The sequence below is a fragment of the Notechis scutatus genome, chromosome 2, assembly GCF_049901735.1.
Source record: "Notechis scutatus isolate UNSWTSFEM ecotype Mainland chromosome 2, rNotScu1.2, whole genome shotgun sequence".
Lineage (NCBI taxonomy): Eukaryota > Metazoa > Chordata > Lepidosauria > Squamata > Elapidae > Notechis > Notechis scutatus.
This window is the reverse complement of record NC_142010.1, coordinates 75,864,226-75,874,647: the sequence shown is the minus strand read 5'-3', so window position 1 is coordinate 75,874,647 and position 10,422 is coordinate 75,864,226. Positions and strand designations below refer to the sequence as shown.

At 37.7% G+C, this 10,422-nt stretch overlaps 1 protein-coding gene across 1 annotated transcript; it reads right to left on the bottom strand.

Annotated features, from left to right (window-relative positions):
• Nucleotides 1-262: 262 nt before the first annotated feature.
• RBM22 (RNA binding motif protein 22) lies at nucleotides 263-10,362 on the bottom strand. Its single transcript, XM_087955163.1, has 11 exons — nucleotides 10,223-10,362; nucleotides 9,704-9,757; nucleotides 9,131-9,160; nucleotides 8,339-8,471; nucleotides 6,260-6,360; nucleotides 5,932-6,104; nucleotides 5,097-5,297; nucleotides 3,948-4,112; nucleotides 3,719-3,807; nucleotides 2,528-2,662; nucleotides 263-1,413 (listed from the first exon to the last, which is right to left on the bottom strand). The coding sequence occupies exons 1-11, from the start codon at nucleotides 10,274-10,276 to the stop codon at nucleotides 1,283-1,285; spliced, it is 1,266 nt and encodes a 421-aa protein (XP_087811289.1). The 5' UTR covers nucleotides 10,277-10,362; the 3' UTR covers nucleotides 263-1,282.
• Between the last annotated feature and the right edge of the window lie 60 nt (nucleotides 10,363-10,422).

Sequence of the window (10,422 nt, the reverse complement as noted above, 5' to 3'; positions counted from 1 at the left end):
GGCCTGGCTCTGCCGGCTGGTCTAGGAACCCAATGGGGGCCTTCCACAGTGGAGGTGGAGCTGGATTGATGGCAGACTCCACCTCTCCTCCCCTTGCAATCTGCTCTCCATCCATCCATCATTTTGGCTTTCATGGATCGACATCAGCAATTATTGCGGGCCCAATTGGCAAAAGAAAGCTCAGGACCGTATTACTTGGAAACATGCAGAAGAGGCCTTCATCCTGCAGTGGATAAGACAATGGCTAAAATGATGATTCTAGTTGTGTTTCTTGTTTATTTTATTGTTTTACTTCTGTTTACATTCCTTTCATTTTCTTCCTTTTTATTATTGTAAGTCAGGTAGAGTAGCCCCGTGGCAAGATGGGCAGCAAATTAATTTAACAAATAAATAAACTAAAGGCTAGGTTTAAGCATCACTGAGAAAACCAATTAGGAATATTTTCTTCAAAAACAATGAACTTTGAGAATAGGTAAAAAATATGGTTTTCTTTACTAAGACACGTTACAGACCAAGGGCAAAGAAAGATGGTACAAAATAAATCATGAAACACGTATCCAAAACAACCATCAGTAATCAAACATTTGAATCAGGAATAAACCAGACAAGTTATAGTAACAAATGAAGGCCGTGGAACTTTCACTCCGGGTCGCTTCCTCTGTAACAGAGGATTAGCAAGCATGCAGAACTGCTGTCTCAACATTTTGATGACAGGCATTACAGCCAAGATCATGAATGACAGAAACAGCTTTGATACAAAGTGGCACACCATCTGCATGATCTTCATAGGAGTCTTCTCCATTATGCCAGTCCAACTCGGTGCAAAGAGGAATCCGAATCTAATTTCAACAGTGATAATTGAGTAACTGAGCTGTGAAGGTGTGTCCAAGACCTGAGCAGGTTTGGGTCAATTCTACTGTTGACTGACTGGCAATCGGCAGACTTAAAAGTAACCATAAGCCAAAAGACTTACCAGGGGTGTGCAAAATGGAATACATGTATGGTGTTTGTAACTCGAGCAAAATTGTGTGGTTTTTTTTAATAAAAAATTCATAGCTATGCTGCTTCTTTTCTTTTTTCTTTTTAACAGAAACCACCCTCCCCACCACCAAAGTTAACATTTCTGGTTATTATACAAGGGATCGGTTTTTGTTGCTGTAAAACACAATTAAGATTAAATCTGTGCTGGGTGCACAGAAAAAAAGGGAGATTTATTGGGTGTGATATGCTACAAATGTAAATGTTTTGTCAAAAGAAAAATAAGAAAGGAGAGTCAGCAGGGTTAGGGATTGTTGTGTTTTCCTGCATGTGCACCCATTCGTTGTGGATCTTGAGAAGGATAATGTATGGGGCCCGGAGCCCTCATGAAAGGAGGTGGAGGTCCCATTGCATGAAACATGTGTGGCCCAAAACCTGCAGGATAAAACAAAACAAAAAAGATTATCTATGGACGATTCGTTTCCCATGTAAAAGCAAGATTTTTGCAAATAAAGGCAAGACTTAACAGTTTCTCTGGAATGTACAGGAATGATTGGATTCCGAGCCTTAATATTTTTATTTACCCTTAATATATTTTGATTTAGCTATCGTTAATTAGCTGCATTTTTACTTTTAGTTTTATCGTTATTTCAAATCTACCACTGAAGAGTTGTTCATGGTTTATAATTTGCAAATTCAAAATAATAGTCATTTCAAAACAAAGTATCACGAATGTATTGTTTAAAAAAAAGAATTAGGGTGGCAATTATATACAGGGGGGGCTCCTCGACTTACAACCACAATTGAGCCCCAAATTTCTGTTCTTAAGTGTGACATTTGTTAAGTGAGTTTTGCCCCATTTTATGGCCTTTCTTGCCATAGTTTAAGTCAGGGGTGTCCAACCTTGGCAACTTTAAGACTTGTGGACTTCAACTCCCAGAAAGCTGGCTGAGGAATTCTGGGAGTTGAAGTCCACAAGTCTTAAAGTTGCCAAGGTTGGACACCCCTGGTTTAAGTGAAGCACTGCAGTTTTTAAGTTAGTGACATGTTTGTTAAGTGAATCCGGCTTGACTTTACTTGTCAGAAAGTTGCAAAAGGTGATGGCATGGCCACGTGACAGTGCAGCCGTCGTAAGTATGAATCAGTTGCCCAGCATCTGAATTTTAATCACGTGACCATGGGGATACTGCAACTGTCGTAACTGTGAAAAATGGTCACAAATCACTTTTTTCAGTGCTACTGCAAGTTTAAACACTCCCTAAATGAGTGGTTGTAAAGCAAGGACTAGCCTGTATAGATTTATATAGTAAAGTCTACAAATCTTCTAGGAAAATATATAATTCAGGTGGCTTATTTTCTTATCACGAGACTTTTTGCAGTCTGGAAACGAAGAAAGCAAAAACTCGCTGAAATAACGAAGACTTTTTAAAGTGATAATACTGTCCCACGCAATTTCTGGAGATGTTCAGACAACGGAATATGCTATTCTATTTGTTTAAAGAACAGTAATCAAGCATCTGCTTCTCCAAGGATCAGAATTAATAATTACCTGGTGGTGGTGGCGGTGCGATGCCAGGTGGTGGCGGAAGGGCAATGTTTACAACAGCTGGAGGGCCACTGGGAGATAGATTGAAGTAATTTGCAGAAGCCGCTTCCTCTTCTGCTGCAGGAGGAGGTGGAAGAGCTGCAGGGTATAACATTTCAGTTAGTTGTAAAACTTTTCCCAGCGACCACAGTACAGTACCCACACGCCTGAACAAATTAGGTCGAGAAAGCGTCACTTCAATCTGTTTTCACAACAGGGTCTCCATTCCACTAGAAGAGAATAGCTGTAGCTCAGAGTTGAACTGTGAAATTATTGCTAGTCTCTGAGCCTTGGCTGGTTGCAGATGTTTCAGTATCCTACTACCCTGAGAGCCACAGTGGTGCAGTGGTTAGAATGCAGTACTGCAGGCTACTCCTGCTGATTGCTGGCTGCCTGCAATTTGGCAGATCGAATCTCACCAGGTTCAGGGTTGACTCAGCCTTCCACCCTTCCAAGGTGGGTAAAATGAGGACCCAGATTGTTGGGAGGCAATATGCTGACACTAAAATCACTTAGAGAGGGCTGTAAAGCTCTGCGAAGTGGTATATAAGTCTAACTGCTATTGCTACTACGTAGCATCATCGGCGTGAGTAAATGTGGGCTTTCCTGTCTGTTTATAAGTAGTTTGCCCTGCCAGGAAATCTCACACTCAGTGTGAGGTTGTGTAATGAAATATCTGCAAACAACCAAACTCAGAGAGCCTTGAGAACACCTTCACAACATCCTCATTATTTACTAGAGATTCAACATGGATTGGGAGATAGGAGAGGCAGTGCACTGTAGCCTTACAGACTACTTCACAGACCTGTTGTTATGGAAAGCCCATTTGGAATAAACAACCTGTATCTCTTGAAAGGTTTCAGAAGCACTAAATATTGAGGTGTCAAAAGCATTTGAATATGACTCTAGCTCTTTATCCTTCCAAGAACTAAATTAATAGGCTTCAAATAATAATCCAGGCCTTCATTCACAGACTTGTTCTAATTCATTATTCAATTGCCAATCAAACAGAACTCAAGACGTTCTACTTGTTTCATTCCCTTTTGGGGACATAACTGCCTTTCAAGGTTAGATCAAGAAAAACAAATACCTCTGTATTTTCCCTTTGCTAAGGCTGTCATAATAAACAGCTTCGGCAGAAGAGAATTGCCTTACCTCCAGGTAGACCAGGAACTGGTTCCAGTTTTAGACCAGATTCTGTAGTCCCTTCTCGTTCCTTTTCTTTCCCCCTGGCTGCTTGAGATCTGAAATCCAGGAAAAGATACCATAATTATGATCAATTGATAAGTTACAAATAATTAACTTCCAAGTTAATTGTACTGGATGAAAGAGTGGAAGACAAATGTGTATTGCTTTCACTCTTTTTTCCTGACCACTCACTCACCTGCCCCACTTCACATTAAGCCTGCGGCCGTTCACAATGAGTTTGTTGAAGGATTTTTCTGCTGCTACTTCTGCGGCTTGTCGGGTAGCAAATTGGATAAATGCACACTGCTGCCTCTGGACCACTGTTATTGTCCGAATCTCACCAAACTGATAGAAGTGATTCCTGAAGAAGAAACATTCTGATACTGTAATACAAGGTCTCTCTCACACACACAACGATGTAACACAAAACTAAATTGGTTTTTATATAGCCAGTAAAGAAAGTTTGCCTCTAAATTGTTCATCAATTAATTATATATATTTAATGCTATTTAAAATTCTGAAAAAAATCAATCTAAAATAATTTGTTTATATATATGTATGTATGTATGTATGTATGTATGTATGTATGTATGGTAATCAGCTTTGTTCGGGTATTTTCCCACGTCATTATAGTTGTGCTTTTAAAGTTGTGGCAACATTTCGGCAGAATCTCATCTGCCATCATCAGGCTTCTGTAACTTCTGTAGAAGCCTGATGATGGCAGATGAGATTCTGCCGAAACGTTGCTACAACTTTAAAAGCACAACTATAATGACGTGGGAAAATACCCGAACAAAGCTGAATACCATCCATCCATCCATCCATCCATCCATACATATATAATGTAAACATAAAGTAACAGATTAATAAAACAGTATTACATACTGATGAATCAATAAGAATACTTTAAAATTTGCTAATATTGCCAAAGAATCATTAGTAAACGAAATAGTAAGATGCTGGTAAAACTTTAGCTGCTATCTTATTTAAAACCTTCATTTGGCATCCCTTCTCATTGCCACTGTTGGCTTGAATTATTTTGGAGCAACAAGACACATAAACGTGATAAATGTCTTCTCAAAAAACAATGTTCTATGTTGACTCGGAGATGTGCCAGTTTATTATATGGAGAAGTCAAGGGTGGAACTTCATTAAAATAATAATAATAGATGTCAAATGTACATAAAGCTAAAAGTCAAGTCTTGAGAAGCAAATTATGGATGCTAATATATATTGCTGTAGATACATTTTTGACTGAACCTGGAAAAATCACTTATTATTGACAATCTCAAAAAAGAAAAAGTTACAATGCTGACAAGAAATGAAGCAAACAATAGAAACATACCTAAGATCAGACTCCGTGATAGTATCGCCTAGACCACCGACATACAGGGTTGTAATGGTCTTGTCATCAGGGGGATCTAGACGAGGCATGGTAGAAGCTCGCTTGAGGAGCTTGTCAGCCACAGGATCATTTATACCATAGTAGCGATCTTTAATGTTCTGATCTGCAAGGGGATCATCCGGATCTGTAGGTTTTTCATGTCTAAAGAGTCCAAAGCAATATGGTAGGATATGTGGTTAAGAGTGGTTAAATTCATTTGACTTATCTAGCCTTCTAAACCTTGGCACTAATTTGGCAACATAACACCCAGATAATTTTAAAGGAAGCTAGATTATTTATTACATAATATGCAAATATTGGAAATTTTATCATATGCAATTATTGGATTTTTTTAAAAAGCACCATTGCTGCAATTTCAAGAGCTTCTCAGTCATCAGAGTCAATTACTTAGTATGTTACAACTACGGTCTTAGCAGTAACAGCATGAGACTCAGTGGAATGATTATGGTGTTGCCATAGAAACAAGGAAACCCAGATTCTATTTGATCCTTAGTCCACAGTCACTTTTGCAACAGATTGTTGTGAGTGCAAATTAAAAGGGAATGTTCTGCCTTGAACAGAAATCCGATAAACAATGTTTCCATTTTGATATTTCTGGATTTGTTGATGCATACGCATTATTTTCTTTCAGGTAACTGCCTGAACTCTTGAAACCTTCCTTCCTTCCCATTTGTCCTCCATCCATCCATTCATCCATCCATCCCTCCATTTTTGCCACCCACATGTCAGGCAACTTAAAATTGTAAAATTAATGAATTTCTGCATTTAATTATACCTGTAAGGACACTCTTCTCCCCTTTTACATTCTCCTTTCACCCAGAATGAACAAATATGAGGGCGATTGCGCTTGTAGTAAGGGGTGGTCCGAGCCAATTTTAGCAGCATGTCACTGGTAGATGTTGCCTTTCCAAGAGCGCCGACAGGTCGAGTGCCATCTGAATTCATGATCTAGAAAAGCAGACGGATAGGGGTGGTTATTTACTTTATTCAATTTATATGCCACCCCTCTCATGGTTCGGGGGGTATACAATAATACCAAGAAGGTTCATGTCCAAATATTGGGCTCATTTAATTTACTCTACAAAAAATAATAATTTCTTCACCTCTCTTTCCATATTTTGGGTGTAATATTCTTTATTAACATCAGACTTGGGCATATCATCTTTAAGTGAGAGTCCAGCATCACGAACCTGAATAGGTAAACCTAATATTGAGGAACAAAACACACAATTGATACAAAGCAAAAACAAAAAACATTTTTCCAAAATAATAAATTTACCTCTTTCACTGTTACATCACACTATTCGTTCTCTAATCTAATAATCAGACACCATAAATCATAATCTGTACATTTATAGCCAAAATTTAGTCTACTTTATTATACATTATTACACTCATTCTTTTTCTATTTCAAATTTCAATAAGATTCTTGTGCTAACAGCCAGAAAGGTGTTTTCTGACACAACCTGGATTTGTATCTATCCCATATTATCAATATGGCCTATCTAACATAATTATTTTTAAAATCAACATTAACTTTGATTTTACTGTACCACAAATATCCATGGCACTCAAATCTTAGGTCCTGTAGAAATCTACAGTTAACATCATGATGCTGAATGAGTGTAGTTATAACTGGACCCCATATTAACAACTGTTGCAGAGTCCCTATGGTTACATGATTGCGATTCCTAAGCATGAGGAATTTGACAGAAAATTGGAAGTTGCACACATATGAGACCCTCACTTAAGGATGATCCTCATTTAACAACAACACTGAATTGCTGAAACTGCTGTCACAAAACAGCACAGTCACATGGTTTTTCAACTTATTATCGTGTTGCTTAATAATAGAGTTTCTGGTCCCAATTAGCATTGTTAAATGAGGGATATCTATATTTAGATAACAGCCATCACATGAATTTCCTTCATCCATTTTTTTACAAAATTATTTCTCCCCTCTGGGACATTGAGATGTTATTCAATATATCTATATTCCAATTCTCTTTTAACTCATGTTCAGCTACGTAACATCATATTGGGGCTGTGCAAAACTTCAGATTCAAAGATGAAAAAGATGCCAAATATGGGTACCATAGTACAGGTAGTCCTCGACTTACAATAGTTCACTTAGGGACGGAAGTTACAATGGCAGTGAAAAAAATTGCTTATGACCAATTTTCACACTTATGTCCATTGCCGCATCCCCGTGATCATGTGATTTCCATTTGGTTGCTTGACATTTAACTCACATTTATGACGGTTGCAGTGTCCTAGGGTCATAAGTTCACCTTTTACAACCTTCTGACAAGCAAAGTCAATGGGGAAGCCAGATTCACTTAACAACCATGTTACTAATTTAACAACTACGGTGTTTCACTTAACGAATATCACAAGGAATGTTGTAACACAGAGCAAAACTCAGTTAACAAATTTTTCATTTAGCAACATAAATTTTGGGCTCAATTGTGGTTGTAAGTTGAGAACCAGCTGTACATCATTCTGAAACACACATAAATATCTATGGTATTAAGACAGAAATGCCTTAAGATGTAATAACCATTTAAAAATGGTCAAGCTTTGTAGCAGACAGGAATACTGTACAAAGTAACCTTGGGCAAACTGGAAAAACAAAACTGATGTATCCGATCTACAGTTACAGATGTCCCTAAAAATATTCAACCTAAACCATTTTCTAACAGCACTTCAAAACTAATTGTAGTATTTCAAAGAGAAAAGGAATACAGAGACCAGGATATTAAAAGAACTGTATGTGGAGATTTATTACATATTTTTCTGGACTCTCCACCCTTTATTAGTGGGTTGAAGTTGGGAGAAAAACATTAAAGCTACCTTTTCTGATTTCAGTCAAAGCTTCCAGTATTGATTTATTCAAAACAGTGGAATATGGATTGATTTTACCTAGTATTTTATATGACAAACCCTTTTTTATTTCCACTATTAAGTACTATCAGTAATGCCTGTCATTTCAAGACAGGGAATGCCAGACTCATTTCTCTAAACTGATAAATGAGTGCTACTTATGTCATTCTTCTTCATCTTGCAGAACTTCAGATATGCAGACTCTGATCTCCAGTAATAGCAACTCACTGTTAGTGCGCTGGAATAATAATGTGCTAATTTTGTAATCATTCATTCAATGTAAAATGATAACTACAAACCATATTCCAAGTCAAGAAGGCAAGTCTGACAAACATTCTTCAGCTTGCTGCATGTTTGGCACACTTCAGTCTTCTTAAAGCGCATACGAACACCAGGGCACCAACGAAAAACTGTGAACGGCCTGGCACAGATCTGAAACAATTATTACATTAATGTATATCATCCTAACCAAAATCTATTTTAATGCATTTTTATTTAAAATATTTCTATTATGCCTATATTCTATGCAATTTTAGCTGGCTGACATATTGCACACCCAAATAAATTCCTAGATTGAGTCAGTATCTCAATTTAGGCATACTCACATAGATCTAATTTTCCATTATTAATTTTCCATTATACTGTGGTCTGAAAGATCTGTTTTGAGAGATTCAGTCTTACTTGATAAATAAAACACTGAAGATATATCACCTTTCCTAAAAAGAACATACTTACACTATTCAAAGATTGATTCTGGATAGGCTGCTCTGGGTTTTTTTTTTAATCACATACACATTCCACATTCCATAAGTACCCTTATGATTTAAATGCTTACCTTTAGAACCAAGATACTTAAGTTTAAAGAAAAACAGCTAATTTATGTTTGATAATAGTGCTAAGTAGCTGGATTTACACATCCTAGTTATACTTGATATTCTAAGTTCAAGCAAATAATGTTAGTTTAAGATGATGTCCAAGTTTATACAATTTCCTAAATAACAGCAAAATTACTGCAATTTACAGAGCCACAAGCTACTTTGTGTGTGCCATTCTTTACAATTATGTAAGTTTTTTTCAAATGGAAAACCTACCTTGCATTCTTTTCCATATTTTTCTTTGGTCTAAAATACAGGGAGGAAGGAACATATTACAATAGATAATTATTCCAAGACAATATATTTCAAAAATCAAGCTTTGTTTTTTTTTCACTATCCAAGAAGCTCATTTGTATTTTGTACATGACTTCCATCTGTCAGATGGAAGAACAGAAGACAAGGCATACCAGTCTCCAATCATTACTAAAATCAAAATAATAACATGCAAGAAATCTTCACTCTTCATCTTCCAAAAGAGTCTAGATATCAGGGTCCTTTCAGAGATCTATTTCTTGATCTCCAATAAATTTTAGCTTGTCATCCTTTTCAAAGTTAGAGCTAGCTTTTAATGTACCAAAATGATACATATACTGTATACACAATATCTCGTCATTAATGTACTTGAAAAAGGTCACTAGTACATAGTGAGTATATAGATCTTTTGCCAAGCTAAACATGAAGAACTATGAAATGAAGTTCTGCTTGCTTTGATCTTGCATTTATGCACCCAGCTCAGTTCCTTTTATCTTTATTGTGTATTTTAAATATCGTTCCCTCACAACAACATACCATTCGGATATAGGGGTTTTCTCCAAGACAGGTCTGGCACAAAATAGGGAAATCCTACAGGGAAAAAGTGTAATTATTCCAAGACCAAGATAACATAACCCTGTTGTACACCAAAAGGGCTGTGGATTAAAAAACAAACAAGCAGAAAATGACACAACTCTTCCAATCATACACGGTTGAAGAGCTACAGGATCTGAAGGATCTAAATGCCCTAAGATTGCCTAAATTAAGAGAAAGGGAAGCCATACGCTTCATTCCTCCGGGAAAACTGATCAGGTTACGGAATCGCCTCCGTCCCTCCGTGTGACACCTTTGGCTTCTCTATCCTGCCGCAGGAAGCTCAGAGCAGGCAGCAGCCCCGGCCTCGGCACGCTTTCCAACATCCCTCTTTCTCGAGCAACGGATGGAAGCCTCTTCGGCTACGAAGCACGACGATGTCAACGGACCGGCCCGATTCAGAGCCACCCTCTCCCTCCTACCGAAGCCAAGGCACCCAAACACAAAGGACAACGTTTTTACCGCATCCTCCCAGTTCTGCCGATTGTACGTGTTGGATCCCAGAGACGTCGCCATTTTATTGTGCTTAAAGTATTAAAAAAAAAAAAAAAATAGCGGGCCCGGAAATAGACGCTCCGCACTCCGGAAGTACCTTTCCGTAGTCCAAGCTTCTTGACCAATGACTGTAAGAAACGGGTGAGAGTGTCTTTTTTTTTTCCATG

Excerpts from the sequence above, each read along its gene's own strand:
- RBM22 (XM_087955163.1), bottom strand. The coding sequence starts at position 10,276 with ATGGCGACGTCTCTGGGATCCAACACGTACAATCGGCAGAACTGGGAG. Across the intron at positions 8,472-9,130 it reads AATATGGAAAAGAATGCAAG|ATCTGTGCCAGGCCGTTCAC; the intron begins GTAGGTTTTCCA and ends TAATTGTTTCAG. Across the intron at positions 6,361-8,338 it reads CCTTCTTGACTTGGAATATG|GTTTACCTATTCAGGTTCGT; the intron begins GTTTGTAGTTAT and ends CCTCAATATTAG.